Source organism: Asparagus officinalis, chromosome 5 (assembly GCF_001876935.1).
Source record: "Asparagus officinalis chromosome 5, Aspof.V1, whole genome shotgun sequence".
Taxonomy (NCBI): domain Eukaryota; kingdom Viridiplantae; phylum Streptophyta; class Magnoliopsida; order Asparagales; family Asparagaceae; genus Asparagus; species Asparagus officinalis.
Window position 1 is genome coordinate 108,258,309 of NC_033798.1, and position 20,874 is coordinate 108,279,182.

The window sequence follows — 20,874 nt, forward strand, 5'->3', positions numbered from 1 at the left end:
ATGAACTTGATTGCACATAATTTTGATCAATGAGTTGATCCTTAATTCATGAAATTGATGATTTTCTCACAATCTGGATCAAGAGTTTAATTTTGATCAATGAGTTGATCCTTAATTCATGAAATTGATGATTTTCTCACAATCTGGATCAAGAGTTTGATCCAGATTCAACAGCCGAAAGAGAAAATCAAACCAAAAAATATGAACTTTTTACTGTTCATGCGTGCTACAGTTCCAAAGCAAACAGAAAAAACAATTGAAATTTTCATGCTACAGATCATATTTGCACAGATCCAAACGTGCAACAGATCTTAATAAAGCCAAATTAAGATAAAAAACCCCAAATTCTTAATCTTAAACATAAATCTCAAGGAATTAAACATGGTCTGCTTTGATACCACTTGTTGTAAATTTAACCATGATTAATTCAAATAGAATGATCACAAGAATGCGGAAGCAATACCTGAATCCATAACTATTTGAGCACAGATCTAAATTAGGGTTTGATCTTCTAATCTGAAAGGTTTCTTTTGAATATTTCTTTAGATGGGGATTAGCGAATAGAGAACATAACCTTTAGATTAGGGACCATAACCCCTTTATATAGATTTATAATTTTCTAATTTAGCCCCTCATAAAATTAGAATTGCAGTCTGGTATCTGCACAATTAGCCCTTGATTATTTAAATACACATTAAACCAAATTGATTGATCATTTTATACGGGTTATCTTTAAGGATAGCAATATACACTGATTTAACATATATGCTCACAAATAGATTTAAATCCAACATTGTTTGCCCCCTCATAGACATGGAAGCAAACACGTACAAGGTTTTTGACATTACCGTAGCCCAAAGACAACCAGATCGTTTAACCAGGGTTGAACCACAAATATCTTTCACAAGCACTCCGTGTGAAACATTATGTAGTGCAGTGATATTTGAAGATTAGCCTAATGAGTTTTACCTGGATATGCAGTAAGCATCCTAGATTTCATACGTACTCATTACTTTCCCTATTTCTTAGTCTCATGACTCTCGTATAGTTGAACTGGTTTATAGTCAGGGGCGGATCCAGGATTTTAGTTCTGGGGGGCCGCGTACAAAAGATAGATAAAAAATTTTTTTAATGTAATTTTATTCACAAGAGATATACCACAACCCAAATAAAACGAGTAGAATAGCCAACATCAATATCTCCAAAATATTTCAAAAGAGGAAGACAAATATTATATAGAAAATAGTCAAATAAGCATCATCTATTTTTTTATAACTAAAATTTCTCTAACTAAAAGGAATTCGACGTTCCTTAAAATTTTTAAAGTCTTCAATGATAGCATCAATGCTCAGACTTTTAGCAATTTCTCTTTCAATAAACACCATTAATGCGTCGGAGAGGAAAGCATCCTCCATTTTTGCTTCGAAGCCTAGTCTTGACGATATTCATAGCTGAGAATGATCGTTCTGCAGTAGCAGTAGAAACTGGAAGAGTAAGCACAAGTACGATCACTCTAAAAATGAGGTCGTATGTAGCAGATTTATTAGTCTTTACCGACCATTGACACAACTCAGAAATGGTTGAAAGAGTTTTGAAGTCTGACCCTTTGACTACATTATGCTCATAATGTTTCAGTTGCATCTTCAAACTCTCTTTTTCTTCACTTGTAAAATCTTGTGCATAAAAATTGCCAACCAATTTGCATATATCTTGTATTCTCAAAGCCGCAGATGCATTTTGAGGATTTAAGGCAGAACTAAGCATGAGCAATTCTATCGCATCTTCACTAAAATGCACATTAATTTCTTGCATTTGTGAATCGATCACGTCATAAAAAAAAGTCTACTCGATAATGATGCCCAATGGTGATGTCTTGATGACCACGAGCTCGACGTCGTCTATCAACATACTGAGCACTAAAATCAGGAATATTAATGTTACGAGCCACACAAAAAGACTTCACTTTTTCAAACAAATTATCCTACTTGTCATCCCTTAACTCTTGTAGTAATCTTTTTGTAGATGACACAAGCTCCATTGCATTCGAAATGTCTTGAGACTTCCTTTGTAAAGTCTGGCAAAGAAAATCTGTGATCCCCATAATCTCACTCATTAGATGTAAGATAAATACAAAATCGAACGAAGTCATTTCATCATAAACAGATGTTGCATCGGCTCGTTGGGAAGGAAGCTCATCCTCCATAACTTTGAGCAACACCGCACATGTTGCACTGAACATCCTGATCAAACTTGATAATGATCTGAAATGAGAACTCCAACGCGTATCAGCAGCTTGTTGTAAAGTGCCGATCTGATTAAGTCCAGGCATTGTCTCGAGTTCATTAATAGAAATCAAATGGGCAATGTCATCCGTGTGAGCTTTCTTCAATTCATCATTACGCTTTCAAGAAGCACCAACCATATTAACTATAGAAATTAATTTATCAAAAAACATATGAATGGGAGTCAGATTTTTTGTTGTCGCAACAAGAGCCAACTGTAGCCGATGAGCAAAGCAATGAACATAGTAAGCAATCTTACAATCTTTCATAATCAAAGCTTGCAATCCATTGAATTCACCCCTTATATTACTGGCCCCATCATAACCTTGACCTCTAATATTTTGAACATCCAAATTGTAATGAGCCAAAGCAGAATATATTGCGTTCTTTAAAGTCAAAGCTGCAGTATCGGAAACATGAGCAAGCCAAAAAAAACGTTCTTGAATGAATCCATTAGTGTCCACAAACCGCAACACAATAGACATTTGCTCTTTTTTTGACTCATCACGGGTTTCATCAATAATAATGCAATACTTGGCAACTCCAATTTCTTCACGAATTGCATTTTTCAATCTCACTGAAAACACATAAAGTATTTGTTTTTGAATATCATGACTTGTATATTTGGCATTTTTGGGAGCTTTCACAATTGCCTTTGAAAGTTCGTCATTCTCCATGGCCAGCACATCCAAAAATTCAAAAAAATTGCCACGATTGGACGAACTAGATTTCTCATCGTGGCCTCTAAACGGAATCTCTTGGAGTGCAAGCAATCGCACCACAAGTATGTGAGCTCTTAACCGAAGACGATTTGTTGCAACTTGTTCAGCATTAAAATTATCGAATCGCCTTGATATATGTTGCGGTTGGTTTATCAAATCCTCACATGCCTTTTCAGCATTACGATTGAGTGAAGATACATTATCTTTTCCTATTTCAATGAAACTCCCTTTATTAATCCCTTAAAATCCCATTTATTAATCCCTTAAGAATAACCCCATTTATTAATAAACCCCCTTAAGAATAACCATTTGCTAAATACCTCTCCATAAATTTTCAATTTCAATAAAACCCCATTTATTAATCTTGTTGCTGCTCATGGTAATGTATTTACAATTAATATATACATAAAACCCCTCAAATATTTAATATTCACAAACTAATTTTTTTCCCCCAAATTAGGAATAGAGCACCCTAATCCCCCCCCCCACCTAAGGAATAGAGCACCCTAATTTTTTTTTCCCCCAAATTTTGGGTGGGCCGTGGCCCCCTTTGGACTGTATGTAGATCCTCCTCTGTTTATAGTGACGGATAAGGAGTATTAAAAAAAATTTGATGGAAACTAGTAAAAAATATTAATTATTCAATTTCTTAATCTTGCAAAACGAACTTGATACACGCTGAAATTGCAGTTTCAATTAATGAAACTTACACAGTTACACCTGCTTCCTTTGAAGAATATATATCTTTCATTCAAGGAAAGGGTAACCATACAAGCTTTAGTCAGCAACCATCATTTTCAGAAAATCCAGCTCTTCATTCTTTATGGTAAATAAAGAATCATAGGAAAAAAGAAGTCAATGAACAACATAGATGTACATGGGGGACACGTTTCAACAAGCATGGATAGTTTAGTACTTTCCCCCATAATTCTTCCTCAGTAGAATTCTGGTTCATAAAGATCTCTACCGTCAGTTCTGTTAATCACATTCACAAAACATTAAGGTTCATGAAATGAGTAGCTTTCCGCCGCAAGAAATACCAGGCAGGTAATTCTCTATCCATAAGTAGAATCTTCTGAAAATTTTACTACCTATAAGAAATAGGTTAAATGATCTTTGAAGGAGAGAGATCAATTACAATAAACCTCGGTAAGAAATCCTATAACCTTATTTCGTATCACATCCTTGGATCTTTTTACTATCCATATTTATTCATCTTTAAACACCATAGTTTTTCTGGGAATTGAAATCACTGCATTTGATGTTGCCTCGATCAGACCCGCATCAAGATCAAAGATGCCTGCCCCAAATATTTACTGAGCCATATCTAATATACTCATGTTAGATCGCTATAAACTCCAAGAGGATGCATTCTGGATAATGAAAGATATTTTCCCTCCCATACATGTTCCTTCTCATCAGGAAGGCAGAATAGAGCCAAATCAATTCACACCATGCATTTCAAGGACTATCAGCAATCCAATGAAAGCTCTTCCTCCAGCTGGGGCACACTCCAGGGCCCACAAAGTTAACCCCAACCATCCAAGTATTCTCTTGATTGTCATCCAAGCTGACCATTTACTTATCTGTACGCAGGAACTTGGCCCACAACCATTTCCAAAAGCACGTATGTGAGTAAATTATTGTGCCACCTATTCCAGGTTAGCTTTCTATATGTGCATTATGGGCATTTTATTCGCCAAGACAACTATGGTGGCATCTCTTCACAGCATTGGACAGGGAATAAGTACCTGAACCAATCATCAGTAGCACCAAAAGACAGTTTAAAGGATGAAGGAAAAAAAAAAGTGTAGCAGTTAAAAATGATGGGCCTTCTAACTGCAACCTTCCCCTAAGTCTCAAAACACAATGTTCATGGAAATGAAGGGGATAGAAATTAAAGAAGGAAGTGAAAAGAGAACAGAATAAGCATAAGATATGCTTTGCACCTTAGCCACAGCACAATAGGAAGAAGAAAAGAATTTCCGGCAGCTATGTTCCATAATTCATAGTATCACTTCCTTTCTAGTGTTTGTGGTCCCATCCGCACCAATGCTAAAAGGAGCAAAAGCTATAGGATGCATCCGACGATTGCGATTCTTGTCCCCCAATCGCTATCCCATTATGATAGGAGAATCAAACCAGATAGCACCAACAAGCTAATTTGGGTGAGAGACAGAAAAAGAAAAGGTAAATTCTTAGATGATCGCTACAATGAAAATGAGTGCCGATGCCCAATCACAGCCATCCATCAGTGATCTCCCTTGAGGGCAAGATCAGCAGTAGAAGCCAGGCCAGATCATTGGCAAAGCATAAGATGGACGCAGTCATTCTCATAGATCACATTACTAACATCCCTGCATAAGATCAATGTCAAAAAGTGTTGCGGACTGATACAAATTGCAAAACTGATGCTAAAATTTAAAAACAATACATAAATCACAGCCCTATATATTATGATATTCTAGAATTTCTCCTAAGTAAAATATAATGATGAATTGGAACTCTTTCTTGCGTAGAAGATAAATAATACCTAAAACAATATTATTACATATATTTACCGCTCTTTTTCTTATTTGATTACATTGTCACACAAAGAACAGAAAAAACTGAACAGAGAAATGATAAGAAGATGCTAAAGCTAGCAGAATAAGTAAGAAGGAAGAAAATATACATAGCACTCTCTGGAGAATCACATCATTTGAAGTTGGCAATGACAACTAGCTGTGGGTTCAGAAAGCAGAATAAGTGTTTGACTTACTGAAAGGTTGCATGCTCCTAACTTCATCATAAATCAAATCAGTATGATGCTAGGATGAAATGGGTCTACTTAATTGATGGAAATCAGTAGTGCACAATGCCAAGTATGTAATGTATTGAAACAACATCAACTCTCAACAATATTACTACCATAATCCCCACCAAGATCCATGTTTTGCAGCCATGTCATCACGATTAAACCAAGACAATTCACATATTCCCTTCCGAGTGTGATCGTCGAAGAGTCACTAGTCCCTTTTATAATCCCTAGGATCATTTTGACCATTTTGGTAATGATTAATATAGGTATCAGCCAAAAATACAAGAAAGATAGCTACGGAACTATTTTATCTCATTTCAAATACAAGATGAAGGTAAAGAAACTATGTATGAGTTCTCAACTTGTGTGTATTTTCCAACTGGTATATGCATTTTATTGATTGTGGGCGTAGGCATATTAGAATCCAATCTACAAGGGTGTAATTGGCACGTGTGAGCCTGCATGCACAAATGTGCACACACGACATACACACCCTTCACTCTTACATATATGTTGGGGTGGAAATGAATCGTATATGATCGAATATCTTTACATTAGAATTCGAATTCGGTTTGCTCTATTGAATTAGAATTCAAATTCGGATTCGAATTCTTGCTGAATAGGTAGAAGGCGTTCAAATTCGATTCGATTAATTAAACAAATATTCGGTAAATATTCACAAATACTTGCTAGCACACTTGGTTGAGGCATTTGGCTCTTTAACTGAAGTCATGGGTTTCAATGCTATGTTGGTAATTTATTTATTTTCTTTTCTTTTTACATTTTGCATAACTACATGATGATTATTAAGATATGTCACACCAAAATTATTAAATTTTATATATTTATAAATTATTAATCTATATATTTATCAATAGTAATATCTATACTGTTATATAACATAAAAAGTTAGTATAATGCAATAATGTAGAAGTAGAACAACATCTCATTATAGATTTCAGATCTATATTAATTCATTTTCTAGCAAACTTCTTTTAGCAACTTAAGAACATAACCTTAATTAAAATTAGGATAAGAATTTATTTCTTATAGATATTTAGTTATGATATATGTCGGCATGATAAATATCTCAAGTGCAAGTTTAAAGGATAAATAGTTATGATAAATTAACTTTAGAGGAATAAATTTAAAGCATTAACAAATATTTAATAATCAACCGAATCAAATACACCTCTGGTTAAATTCTATTCGTTTATGAGTCGATTACTCAAAAATATACGTTTACTATTAAATGAACTACCGAATCGAATATGACCGAATAATAACCGAATAGTTTCTTAATTATTTGGTTCATTTCCATCCTTAAGTATATGGACATGGATATGGATATCGTTTGCATGTTGAACTCACTAGCCATATTTCACAAAATCAAATTTAGACTCAGATTGGACTACGATACTCACCAGATATGACTATAACTAATAGTTTGAAGGAAAAATGAGTTTAATGTTTAACTTCAGTGTTTAGTCTAGTAACATGTTCTTCATGTAATATAATATAATAAAAATGTGTTTGATCTATATGTCGTTTTACATATTCTTATGTATTTGGATAATATACTTCGATTTGTCAAGCAGTTTATTTATATGTAAAGGGGGCCCTTTGAAACTTGATATTTTTTGTATAGGCATCTATTATGGTAATTTACCATCTAAAGATGAAGATACCGAAAGGTTGTCTGCATAGGCTAAAAAGGCCACAGTTCAAACCAGCTTAGAGGTTTCAAAGCCTAACCAAGGGCAAGTCTATTGGCCAGTCGAGCAGACGAGGCAGACGAGTCATTTTTGACCAAGGGTCATCATTACCGATTCGAAGTGCGGGACCAGTCGGTCACTCGTAATCAAGACGACTCCTTCAGCAGACATCTCGACTATACACTCGACCCGAGTCTCACTCGGCTATCGAGTCGGGAAATCACAAAGACAACTCACGAACCGACTCGCCTCTACTATGGGGATAAGATCCAGCTAAGCTCACCTCAGATGTCAATCAACACAACAACACTGATTAGTCCCATCAAGATCTCTGTTCTGACAAATCCCCTGCATAAGCCGTTTATTCTACTCACAAGTCACTTCTCTGGGATCGCCATGATGCTCTTCTGGGATCGAATAACTTTCCCTCCAGTCATCAGCCGCCATCTGGAGGGAGAAGGACAACCGAACAGCGGGCCTATCCTCTGTCCTGCCTCATCTGTCAAATCCAGGATGCTGAGGGGACATCTCTCTCCTATATTTGAATGACTTCCCTCCCAATCGCCAGTCGATACCTTGGAGGAGAAATATGACTCAGCCTTCGGCTCACCCCTCAACCGCCTTCTGTGCATAATCAAAGCCGAATGGTCAAACTCCCAGGGGTGATGGGCTATAAAAGGGGGAAAATAAGGTAAAAAAAGGATTATTCTTTTCTGCTACTTCTTGATAAAAACTTTGAATTTACCTTTGCTAAAGTAAGAGAATCATTAACTCCATAGGAGGAACCCCTGCAAGGACCTCAATGGCTCAGGGACCTCTCAAAAAACTCTCCTCAAGTTCATCGGCTGACTTGACCGTCGGAGGTACCACGGGGGAAATTAGCCCCGTACTCTTACGATTCTTACATGTACAGGCTATCAGTCCACAACGCGCGCTCAGAATCGGGCGTAGAGTCGGAGGAGGAGTCGGCCCCATCTCTTATCCTCCCAACCTTTGTCATCAACGGAAGACCATCTTCGACTGTGTATTCACGGACATCAACAGCATCCTTAAAATCATGCATACTTCCAAAAAGACCCCTAAATTTCAAGATTTGCAAACCAACCCCCCAAATTATCAACTTTGAAAATAAATACAAAAGATATTAGAAAATAAAAAAGTTTATTAGATATTATGAATAAGTATTTGACTATTCTGTTGATATTCATACAATTCATTTATAAATTAGCATGTCAAATTTAATGATTTGTTGATCTGGAGGGTATTTTAGCATCGTTGGTGATTTGAGGGTAGTACTTTTGCAAATATTGAGATTTGATGGGTAACTTTTGCTAATACTGAGATTTGAGGAGTAATTTTGCAAATGTTCTAAGGGTTGCACATATATACAAAAAACCCAAAAATAAAAAAAACCAAGGGTTTAGCGATAGCTTGGGTTTCTAGCAATAAATTGTGTCATTTGGGTTTTTCGTGAGTGTTCTCTTCGCCCTCATTCGCAAAAGACAAATGGATCTTATCTGTGCATTGCCTCTACTCTCAATGTTGAAAATAACGCGTTATATAACGTAAAATGACGTTTAACGTGACGTAGCGACGGGTTAACGCTATGTAGCGTTTTAAAATAGCGCAGATCACAAATAACGTACGCTATTTCGGGCATAGCGTACGTTTTGTGGCGTTTTTGCGTAGCGTTGCTTTGCCTGCGTTATTTGATTAATGGCTAAGATTTATTTTAAAAAAAATCAACGGTTGTGATTGACTTCAAATTCAACAAAACCCTAAAAATAAAAGAGATGTCGTCGCCCAGATTCTAACCTCATCTTCGTCTTCGTCTCAGAACCTCGTCGTCGTCTTCGTCTTCGTCTCAGGCCCTCGTCGTCGTTTTCATCTCAGGTCCTCGTCGTCGTCGTCTTCGTCTCAGGCCCTCGTCCTCTTCTTCGTCTCAGGTCCTCATCGTCGTCGCCGAACTTAGGGCCTTCGTCGTCGACGAACTTAGGAGACTGGGGTTTTCTTGGACCGCTACACATGGTGACGACGACTGATGAGAGAGAAAGAGGGTTGGTTCGTAGAGAGAGAGAGAGGAGGGGGGGAAGGAGATGATGAGGGAAGAGGGGAGGATGGGGTGGGGTTTTTATAAAGGAATTAGAAGAGGATAAGATCGGCTCTCTTTCTCTCTCTCTTTCTCTCTCTCTAGATTAGCGGATAAGAGGATAAGGGCGATTGTGGGTTTTTTTTTGTTCGTTTATTGGCTGATTTGCACATATACCCTTAAATTATGGGTATTTGTGAAAATAATTTTTAAATCTGAGTATTTTGAATGTTATATATCTATAAATTATTTAAACAATAATAAATTATTTAACCTACGTTACGCTATGCGTTATCGCTATTGTAACCTAACTGGAGGTAAACGTTACGTTATGCGTTAATGCTATTTTCAACATTGTCTACTCTTATATGCGTGCCTTCCCTCTGCCTCTAGCGCTTGTCCTCAATTAGAACTCATTCTGGTTTGTTTTCCACCTTTTTATCATCATTTAGTTTGGCCACAACCCCCAAGGGTGGGGGTGGAATGTTTGTAAAATCTAGTAATTTTGTTTTTTTAAAATACTATGGTAAATAGTATTAAATAAGTTATATTATGATAAATATCATTTAATGATGAATGAGCATGATAGTAATTGATTTGGAACCAATTAAGAGTATATATGCATTATACACCGATGCAATTCGAATCTGGAAAAACGATCAGTTAAGAATATATATATATATATTACACACCGATGAACTCTGGATATGTAAAAACTCAAGAAAAAAATTGTAGGTCTCTTCAATAGCTTTTCAAAGCATCTTAAATCACATCATTTTGAGGTCGGACGAAAAGGGTACAGCCAAAATATTGAGGACTATTTTCCCAGTCTGACTAGATTTCATGTTTCGGGTTAGATTTGGTTGTTTCGGGTTTTCCTCTATATATACATGTGTTTTTCACAAAAAGTTAGATTTGGTTGTTTCGGGTTTTCCTCTATATATACATGTGTTTTTCACAAAAAATTATCTTTTACATCATATTTTTGAACCCTAGCAGGCACCCTCTCCCCTCAAAAATCCTAGACCACTTTTTGGTGAATTTCGAGAGCTTTGTGAAGCAAAATACCGAGAAGAGGGCGAGATCGTCGGCGTTTGGCAAAGGAGAATCTATTTTCTCGCATGTTTGGGAGTTCATCATGAGTTTTGAGGCGAGTTTCATCTCCTCCAATCCTATCCCCATTTTGTTATTGATTTATTGAGTTTTATTTGGCCTTAAAACCTAGTTTAAGTATAAGAATTGCTCTTTTAAAGTATATGATACAAAGGTTCGATCTTTTTGTTTTAAAAAGTTAAAAACGAATTCTCTGATTTGGATTTGAGATCTGAAATAAATTTTAACATGAGTTTTCATTGAGATTTATTGGTTTTCATGATGTTTTTTTACGAACATGAACATGTTAGGGTTTATATAATTCACCTAGATATATTAATTGTGCTTCATGTAGCTAATTGAACCCTAATCACATTAAACAACATTAATTATATGTGTTTACCTGTAAAAATATCAATTTGATGAATTGAAGATCAAAACCCAAAACAGAAATCTATTATCAGGTAAGGCTCGGGTCGGTCGACTGAAACGAAGGAGTCGGTCGACCAATCCCTGCTAAGTTGCATATGCACGTTTGTGCACGACGTTGATCGGTCGACCGATGACATACTTCGATCGACCGATATGTTGATGATTTGAGTATTTGTGTTTCTCCACATTTATATGTTTCGCATGCACTAAGTACGAGTCGCACGATGAAACACGTGTGTCCATGAGGAGGATGAGTTGGGTTCGAATATGCATAGACCTTCGGGAATTGGTAACCTCATGTTTTGTTTCGCCGCGACTAGGAGATGATTAGCTAGAATAGTATAAGTGTGTGTATGGATATCGTTGATGGGCATAGCTCAGTACTGTCTAGGGTGGTGCGTCAGTATACCGTTGATGAGGATGTCTGAGGAGACAGTCTGTTCTGCATGGTGATACGATGAGGCTAATGAGCCGTACTTATAGGATGCCTGAGGAGGCAGTCCGTTCCGCATGGTGACGTGATGAGAATGTCTGAGGAGGCAGTCCAATCCACATGGTGATGCGATGAGGCTAATAAGTCGTACATGTAGGATACCCGAGGAGGTAGTCCATTCCGCATGATGATGCGATGAGGCCAGTGAACCGTATTTTCTTAGGATACCTAAACAGGTAGTCCGTTTCGCATGATGATGCGATATGCTATAAAACTTTGTAAGAGATAGTATTGTGAAATAAGCATAGATTTCTTATGAACGTAGTTCACCCATGTGTATTAGTATGTTTCACATAGAGCATTGTACAGATTTCATTCATGTTAGTTACCTGAGATTAGGGTATGATTTTGAGGTTGTGCTATACGACATATTTCATGTGAGCTTCATGTTACCAGATGTTTATCCTTGTGATTGCGCTAACTACCCGAGGGTAGATTGAGGATTTGATGTGACTAGTATTGATGATGTTTGGAGTTGTTTTCTTTTATTTACTATTTCATTCCTAGGACTCTGGAGTTGGGATTTAGCGATTCACAATTTGAGACATAGTATATACATGAGGATTTTCTTGTTTAGATTATTTCGCTTGACGTACTAATTCTCGTATTGTGAATTTCTAAATCTCAATTCCTCTTTGTTCAGGATAGATGATTTTATATATGTACTAATTTCTTTTCATATATACTCCTAACCCCCTTCCCCTGGGGGCGATGGAGATGATCTTGCTAGTGCTTTGACGCTCGTTGTTTCCCCTCTTTTCAGGCAGCGAACCAGGCGTACGTAGAGTCGCAGGTTGATGGAGACACGGTTTAGCTTCCATCTTATATTATTAGTAGTTATTTAGAGCTCCACAACAGTTTATAGTTTATTCTCTGACTTTTAGAGTTGTATTTCATTTTATAAAGACTGAGTGTCTTAGTACTATGTCATTTGACTCTATGTATCGAGATATTTCATATTTGATTCAGTTTATCAATTTTACTTCATTTTATTCAGTTAGAACATGATTATTTGGTTATCTCTTTTCTATATCATGTTCATTGCATTATCTTTATGTCTGTTTTGTACCACACTTGTCGTTGATTTCCACTAGAGAGATATATTATTGTGATGGTGAAACATATTATTACACAGTGTGGGTGCATGGCAGGTTTGATATCCTTGGGTTCACATTGGACTGCAGCCATGTCTGAAACCAGGGGCGTCACAATGTTGGCTTCACCCCTGTTAATGTACATCATCAATATTCATAGTTTAAATAGTTTGACTATACACATCTTTGTTTTTCAAATAAGGACATGGATTCAAATTTGAACTAGCTTATCTGTTTACATCCCCTAAATAGAATAAAACAAGGCTGGTATTCTTCTAGACCCTCTAGCTTGTTTTGCTGATGTGTCTTAATGATCCACAAGAAAAAAATGTAGCTGATACTTCGCACAAGAGCATTAAGAATAAAAAATGAAAATTCAACCCATCACTGTCTCTCATGTCTTCCCTTTATACATCTATATCTGTTCATCTATTAATTTCTGATGTGTTATAGTTCTGTCGTTCTCTCTCATCTTTCTTTCCAAATGAAACCATGTTTTTCCTATCCTCAATGGTACTGAGACATTCTGCTTTACCATGTACAATTACCTTTTTTCCGAATAAGATTCTCACAATAAACACTCAACTTCCTTTATTATTCATCTATCATGAAATATTAAGACCACAAACTAGACAGGAAGATAAGAAGGGTTATATGATACCTTGAACAAGTGATGTAGGACAATTGTGGGCTGTTGATCAAAAGATATTAGGCTTTACTAGAATCTCTTTTATTTTAGTATTATATGTTGTAATCTTTATTTTTATGTAAGTTTTTCTTAGGATTTGATCTCAGGATCATTTAGGATCTTTGTGAATTTACTTTGTTTAGGATTTTATTTTGTTTTCTTTTAGCTAGGATTTGATTTAATTTTCAGATTTTGTTTTTCTCTATATATAAAGTTGTACTCCTCCTTGAGGAATTGGACCTTGATTAAACAAAATTTTGAATTATGAGAATTTTCACTTGAGCATGTGAATTGCTTGTTTGGCATGTGAATTGCCTCATTGGGCTATAAAGCCCTCGGGTGTGAAGCCCCCAAGTGTGAGGCCTAGTTATCTACCTAAGCCCTCTCCACTTTCAATCCTAGTCATCCATCCAAAAACCCCACAAAGTCTACCACAAATCTTAACCCTTAATCTTCAATAGATTCAAAACTAAGAAAGAAGTATCCCCTATAGCGTTACTGCTAACAGATGAACAGTAAACTATAGAACTGTTCACAGATGAACAGTGCCAAAGTTGCCGATCTCCGGCCATCCATGCCCCTCCAATGAACTTTTCCCCATATATCCGAGTGCTTGCATTCTCCGATAAGTTCCAGCCTCAATCCATCAAGTCAAAAAAAAATTGAATAGTTTACGAAGACCTAATGTTAGAGATTCACCCGCCTTCGGGTCGAAGCCCCTCGCCCGGTCCCCATCAATAAGAAATCAAATTAATTCATCCTTCCAGAAACTTATCTCATCTTCTCTGGTAGAAAATAAAGTATCCAACTAAAAATGACCTCAGAATCAAATCAAGCCTGCTGTAACTTTGTATAAATCTACCATTTCACTTTTTTATATCAATTTTTTCATGTGAACTTTTTCAGGTGGTAGACAATTCTACCATTAAGACCTCATTGCACTGTTATTAGAACATGGAAACTGGTCTCTAAACGATAAAGATGACTCTTCTTCCTTTTGGGTGATTTCTAAATTATTCCTACACCACCTTCTCCTCTGGGCTTGCGAATGACGAATCAAAATCCAATCTGAAAAAACTCAAATTGAGATGGCCATGAATTTATTAAATCAAATCCTGACTAATAATGAGAAAATGATAAATATTGAAATTTAAGGAGGTCTCCAAAGCTCTACTACAAAAAGATCAAACAATATTATCTAAATTTCAAGAACCACCTACCAGCATGCAAGCATGCAGGGAAACACACAACAGGAGTAAGGATTGGGGAAGGGAGCTGATAGCAAGTTATGTGAAAGCAATCTATAATAGATTGTCATTTGTCATGACTGATGAATATTATAACAAAGTTGCCATAAGCTAGCAGTACAATTTTCAAGCTCCAACTTGAACTGTTCACATGTAATCAGCTATAGGAAGCTAGGCTTGAAGTAGACTCTTGGAATTAACAAAATGAAAATCAAAATGGCGAAGTTTACCAAGCCAAAGAAACATGCTTTAAACTTTCTAGACATCAACGAATCATATCCCCACTGCCTAAATTCAAAATCCATATTTAATAGTTATCAGTATCTTATTTTGCATCAGGTACCAAGTAGGCCTGTTGATTCTGAATGATCCAAGAGTTAGCTTTCTTTAAGGTTTTTCTACCTATTGAACTTTAAGAAGAAATCTTCGGATAGGCTTGAGTTCATTTCTCAATAAAGGTCCCCACTTGCAGCAGAACTACAAAGGTTGTTGATTCTGTAAATTATTCTGATATTGGCCCCCAGATCATTTTGCTGGGGGTTATAGTCTTGGGAGGCATCTGTTCTTTACCTCTCAGAGAACCCTGTCCAGAAGAGCTACACTAATGGTGTGTTTGGATTTCAATGGGGTTAAGGGAAACTAGGTGAGAGAATGGAAGGGAAGGGAGTTCCCTTCCCCTTGGTTACACCCCAATTTGGGGGGTAACAAATTTTATACTATTAGGGGGTGAACCAAGGGGAACTAGGGTGAATAACTTCACCTCCTAAATGTTCCCAAACAAGGTGAATGGTTCCCCTAACTTCCCTTCAATCCAAACAAGCCCTAAAAGTTACCTACAAAGCAAGACTATGCAAAGATATACAAATACTGAAGCATTTTATTCCAATATACCATTATCAAAACCCTAACAATATCCCATAGATAATGAATACTGACGAAGATTAGAAAGATTTTGAAACGCACTCCCACTGCAATTATAGAAGGTTAATTATTAATGCTACTTTGAACAGATTTTGACCATTTAAGATGCACTAGTAATTAAATGTAATACCATATTCTAGATTAAGCATAGCGCACAGTTGCATTTGGCAGGAAGACAAGATATAAAGAAAACAGAATAGAATCACAGCACACAGCAGTTGACATGATCCGGCACAAGGGCCTACAACCATGGAATGCAACAGATAATTGATTCCTCTAAAATCTGGAAGATGGAGGATTAGAGGTCATATAAGAACGTCTTTTAAACCCAACCTTGTATGTTAAAACCAGACCCATAAATCTATAAATGTTGTTCACCTTAAGACTCTCCAAACATTCCTTAACACACCGAAACACCCTAATACAATGGTTAACAATGTACGAAGTGGATCAGGTGAAGATTGATAGAATATTTCTGGAAGGACAAATGCTAGGATTAATATCAATGAAAGTAACAAACATTGAGTGAAGAGACATGTATAAAAATACAACCAGGAACACAAATAGATAGTAATATATACTGAAGCTTTAAGGTCTATCTGCTTCTTAACTTAGCAGTTCATCTTTCCTGAAGAGGTTGAGCTTTCAAAATTCTTGGTGAACCATCAAAATCTTTATGGAAGAATCGTTAATTCAGGAAAAGGAATAATTTATTGGACAAATTTTTAAAATAGACCTGGTTAGAAACTTAATCACCAAAATCAACCCAGTTGTAACTTATTTAGCAATTGCGACATAGTTTCAATCACCTGGGCTGAAACTGGGTCGAAATTGAGAAAAATATTTTATGAACTCTACGGGATTGAGAATCCTGTGTAGTTAGTAGAAAATTAGACTCCATCGCATTCTCAATCCCATACTAAACTACACAGAATTGGGAATCCCGTGTAGTTTATAACATAGAAACTACACGGGATTCACAACAATCCCATGTAGTTGGCTAAGTGGTTAGCTCCAAGAGAGTTAGACTTTAATTACTCAAATGGTCTTGAGTTCGAATCTCATCACCGCCAACATTAATTTCATTTTTATATTTATCTATTCAGAAGTTAAACATTAAAAAAGATTCATTATTTGGCTAAGATTCAAACAATGCCCTTTCGACTCATAACTTAAGCTGCAAACCATTGAATCAACTACACGAGATTGTGAATCTCGTGTAGTTTATATGTTAGAGCATCTCCAACAGCTTCCCCATTTCTCACTTTTGGAGAATTTAGTTAGGTTTTTGGTCCAACAGATTCCCCATCTCATTCCCCAAAATAGGGATGGAGGAGAAAAAATGGGGAAGCTTCCCCAAATCTGCAGCATTCTCCAAATTTTTAGAGGAAAAAAAGGATTCTTCAAAATGGGAAAGCTGTTGGAGTTGGTGTAAAAATAATTTGGAGAATATGACTTTTGCTTCCCTATTTTGGAGAAAATTTTGGAGAAGCTGTTGGAGATGCCCATATAAACTACACGGAATTCCCAATCCCGTATAGTAAGTTTAAATTTCTACTAAACTACACAAATTCTTAATCCCGCAGAGTTCTAACTTCTAAGAACTTATTTATCAAACTCGACCCAGTTTTAGCCCACGTTGTTGATGTGGCTGAAACTAGGTCAATTTTGATAAACAAGTTGCAACTAGGTCAAAATGATAATTATTTTTTAAAAATAGTTTATTTAAAAATTTTGTCCTAATTTATTTAAGACAAAAGAACTTATTATTCAAATTTACTTGAAATTATCGTTTATCAATTAAATTTCTGACAGAACTTGAATATAACTCATAGCGGGTGAGACATCCTTCTGCATCACACTCTGCCCTTCAAACTCCTAAGTTCAAGACATTATAGTTAATCTGCCAAGAAATAAAATATACAAATAATCAACTCTCCCCTTAGTCCTTACACCAATAAAATGCCAGATAAATCTCATAAAAGTCTGGAAAACGCACTAAGTTGCAGAATCTGAAATGAGGTTACAAGAGTTTTGGACAAGTAGCGTGAGTTACTTTACACTGGTTGACCGTCCACAGACAGAACTACATGATCAGAACATTTATGCACTAATTTTGACAGTTTACTCAGGTGAATTTTGCTCTAATTTATTTTTGAAGTAGATCATATGCATCATGCGTTAATAGAAAATTGTTCTGCATCCATCAGGTTGTGGAATACAATTTCACAAAAACTGTCTGTGTGAAATTGGAGATGGAAACCTGGCAAATGTAAGGTACTTTTAAGTACTGAAAAAATGCGACCTGGGTGACTATGAGTAGGATTTTGAAGGTTACAGGTTCTTGCAATGTGAGGTTGAAGATGATTGATGAAGAACTTGAGAAGCGTGAGGCATTGCTCATAACCCCTCAAAAGTATTGCCCATTTTAAATAACCCAAATTGATGAAGAACTTGATAATCGTCAGGCATTTTTCATAAACCCTCAAAAGTTTTGCCCAAATAACCCAAACCTTCTAAAATGGTCCCAAAACACCAAAAAAAAGTTTCGTAAGAAAAACCTAATCTAACAACGGTTTTTGCACTTCCCACATGCATAGCGCGAGGAAAAAACCCTTTTGTCCTCCGCGGTCTCGATCAACTTTCTAGGATTATATTTGATTGGGGCTGATTAGAGCTATTGATTTAATAATTAGAATGTTAATTTGAAAAGGATATTTTGAACTTTTTACCAGTTCACCAAACACCTTTTAGGAGTGAAAAATGTAAAACATTCTAGGAGGCTAATAAGTTAATAACACAACCCAAAAGTTTTTTTTGGTGTTTTGCGATATTTTCAAAAGTAAATGGGGTTACTAAAAATGGATCAAAACTTCTGTGGGGTTTGTGCAATTTAGCTTCTCCATTAAGGGGGTGTTTGGTTGCATTGTTTTTTAGAAATGTTTTCTCAAAAGTACTGACGCATGGCATTTATGTAATTAAGAATTTTCTATACATTTCTATAAACTGTGTTTGGATCCAAAAAAATTTACAGAAATGTTTTCTGTAAAGTGCCCAAAAGTACCAAATTTTATGGAAATTGATTTCCTTCTAAAATGGGAGGAAATCTCTTGGAAATCTGACGCATTCATTATTTAAATAATAAAACTCATTAACTATTTTCTACAAAGTTCTCACTTTTCTATAAAGTTGGTGGTGTTTGGTTACATTTCTATAAATTATAGGAAATGTTGCTATTTTCCCAAAAGTTATTTCTCATTTTCTTGTTTTGAACCAAACAAGCACAATACAAAAAATAAGAAAATTTGTACTTTTTAACTTCTCAAAACTTTTCCTATAATTTTTTTTAAGAAATACAAGGAAATCAAATTTGGGATGGAAAACATTTCCTATAATTTATAGAAATGTAACCAAACACCCCCTAAGTAAAAATGAAGCGTAGAAAAAGGGAAACCGGGCTTCAAATTCTTGAGAGGCCATCCAATAGAGATCTACAAAATAGTTTGGTATCATATTATTTTGACATCTTAAAAGGCTACATACATCAAAGCAATCAACAACCTTTGCGAAATTTCTCCGTTGATATTCAAAAGAGATGCCTTCCTAAAGTTCGATTTTTAATAACTTTTTACACAAACATAAAAGGTCGGTCAGAAAAAAGAGAGAAATTCTCCATTACATAAATAAATAAATAAATAAATAAGTAGCCAACTTTATCGGTTACTCTTCACAAAACGCCATCCTCACGAAGTTCAATTGGTCAAATTTAAAAAAGGAACAACTTGTCATTATCGCTGTTAAATTCGCAGGGTTGCAACAACAAGAATCCAAACATTAAATCGAAAACTAAATACAAAAAACATTGGACTTTTTTGGGTTCCTGAATGATCATTTAGGGCTTCATTTCAAAAACTGATATTTTTCAATTAAAAAAGTGGAAAAGGAAATCGGATAACCTGAGATCGCGATAGCACGCTGACGGAAAGGTGACGAGGTCCCCAGCGCAGGTGAGATAGTGGTAAAAGGTGACGTCTAGGAACTGACGAAGAGGAGGAAAAAAATAGTTTATACCCCTGCTTTTTGTTAAAGATAATCAACAACAGCATCCCCAATAAGCTCCTAGTTGAAGAATAAATTTTCACTGTAGACCTAAACAGAATTTTAATTATCAAAATCGACCGATTTTTTTTTTAATTACCAAAATCGATCCGTTTTATGCCACGTAGGCTTAATCCAGTTTTCTAATTAGTCGGGGTTGCCAACCCCGACTGTTTAGGAGTTGTTAAACCCCGATTAGAAGCCTTAAAACTCGGTTTAACAACTCCTAAATAGTCGGGGTTGGCAACCCCGACTAATTAGGAAACTGGATTACACCTACGTGTCCTAAAACGGGTCGATTTTGGTAATTAAAAAAAATCGGTCGATTTTGGTAATAAAAAATTGATTTGGGTCTACAGTGAAAATTTGTTCCCTAGTTGAAAGTTCTTATTGAAAAGCTCTCAAGTCCTCTCAAGATATGGTCCACCATTTTCAATGTCACATCACATGAGAAACCTCCTAACCAAACTCCTAGTTAGGAGCTCCAACAATATCAAAAAAACACCTCTCTTCTATTTTAGTTTTGTTGCATATTACTTTCAATTATATTTAAACCTCTTTTATTTAATTCCACTGACAACAGACAGATTCGTATCCGTTGGACACAGTCTTCGAGCGAACATGCACTTTCACTGACAACTGATAGATTCCTATCCGTTGGGCACGAAGTTCAAGGTATCGAACACTTTGACTGTCAACCGACTGATTCCTATAAAACTCGACGCCTTCTCACCTCAACCCATCATCTCCCACAACAAAATGTCTAGCTCATATAGCTCAAGCGATGATGAAATGATGAAGATGTTCTTTCTTATGGGAGTTGTTGTTGTCGAGGAAGAAGAACAAGAGAAAGTTGGAACTTCACGTCAACACAAAAGACGTATCGTGCTCCATCGAAACCGACTGGAAGGCCACAATCGGTTGTTCCAAGATTATTTTGCAGACATACCAACCTATCCTCTTCATTATTTTCGTTGAAGATTCAGAATGTCACGTTCGTTATTCCTTCGAATTCACAACGCAGTCGTCGAACATGACGATTACTTCGTCCAAAAGAGGAATGGTGTTGGACAGTTGGGACTATCTAGCCTTCAAAAGATTACTGCGGCTATGTGAATGCTCGCATATGGAGCATCCGCTGAATCCGTTGACGACTACGTTCGGATCGGGGAAAGTACGTCAATTGAGAGCCCGAAGAGGT

The 20,874-nt window shown here is 36.2% G+C and overlaps 1 protein-coding gene and 1 long non-coding RNA gene across 2 annotated transcripts; both read right to left on the reverse strand.

Annotated features, from left to right (window-relative positions):
* LOC109842329 (zinc finger MYM-type protein 1-like) lies at positions 1,982 to 3,382 on the reverse strand. The gene is made up of 3 exons (XM_020411222.1): positions 3,325 to 3,382; positions 2,489 to 3,213; positions 1,982 to 2,401 (listed from the first exon to the last, which is right to left on the reverse strand). Exons 1-3 carry the CDS (start codon positions 3,380 to 3,382, stop codon positions 1,982 to 1,984), a joined length of 1,203 nt encoding a protein of 400 aa, XP_020266811.1.
* Positions 3,921 to 19,640, reverse strand: LOC109840592. The gene is made up of 3 exons (XR_002246956.1): positions 19,532 to 19,640; positions 4,954 to 5,361; positions 3,921 to 4,755 (listed from the first exon to the last, which is right to left on the reverse strand). It is a non-coding gene; the product is annotated as an uncharacterized LOC109840592 (long non-coding RNA).

What these genes read in the sequence shown, in the direction of transcription:
- LOC109842329 (XM_020411222.1), bottom strand. Translation starts at nt 3,382, where the DNA reads ATGAGCAGCAACAAGATTAATAAATGGGGTTTTATTGAAATTGAAAAT. An exon ending in AATTGAAAATTTATGGAGAG is followed by an intron (nt 3,214 to 3,324) that starts GTATTTAGCAAA and finishes TCATTGAAATAG; the next exon opens with GAAAAGATAATGTATCTTCA. An exon ending in ATCGGCTACAGTTGGCTCTT is followed by an intron (nt 2,402 to 2,488) that starts GTTGCGACAACA and finishes GCTTCTTGAAAG; the next exon opens with CGTAATGATGAATTGAAGAA.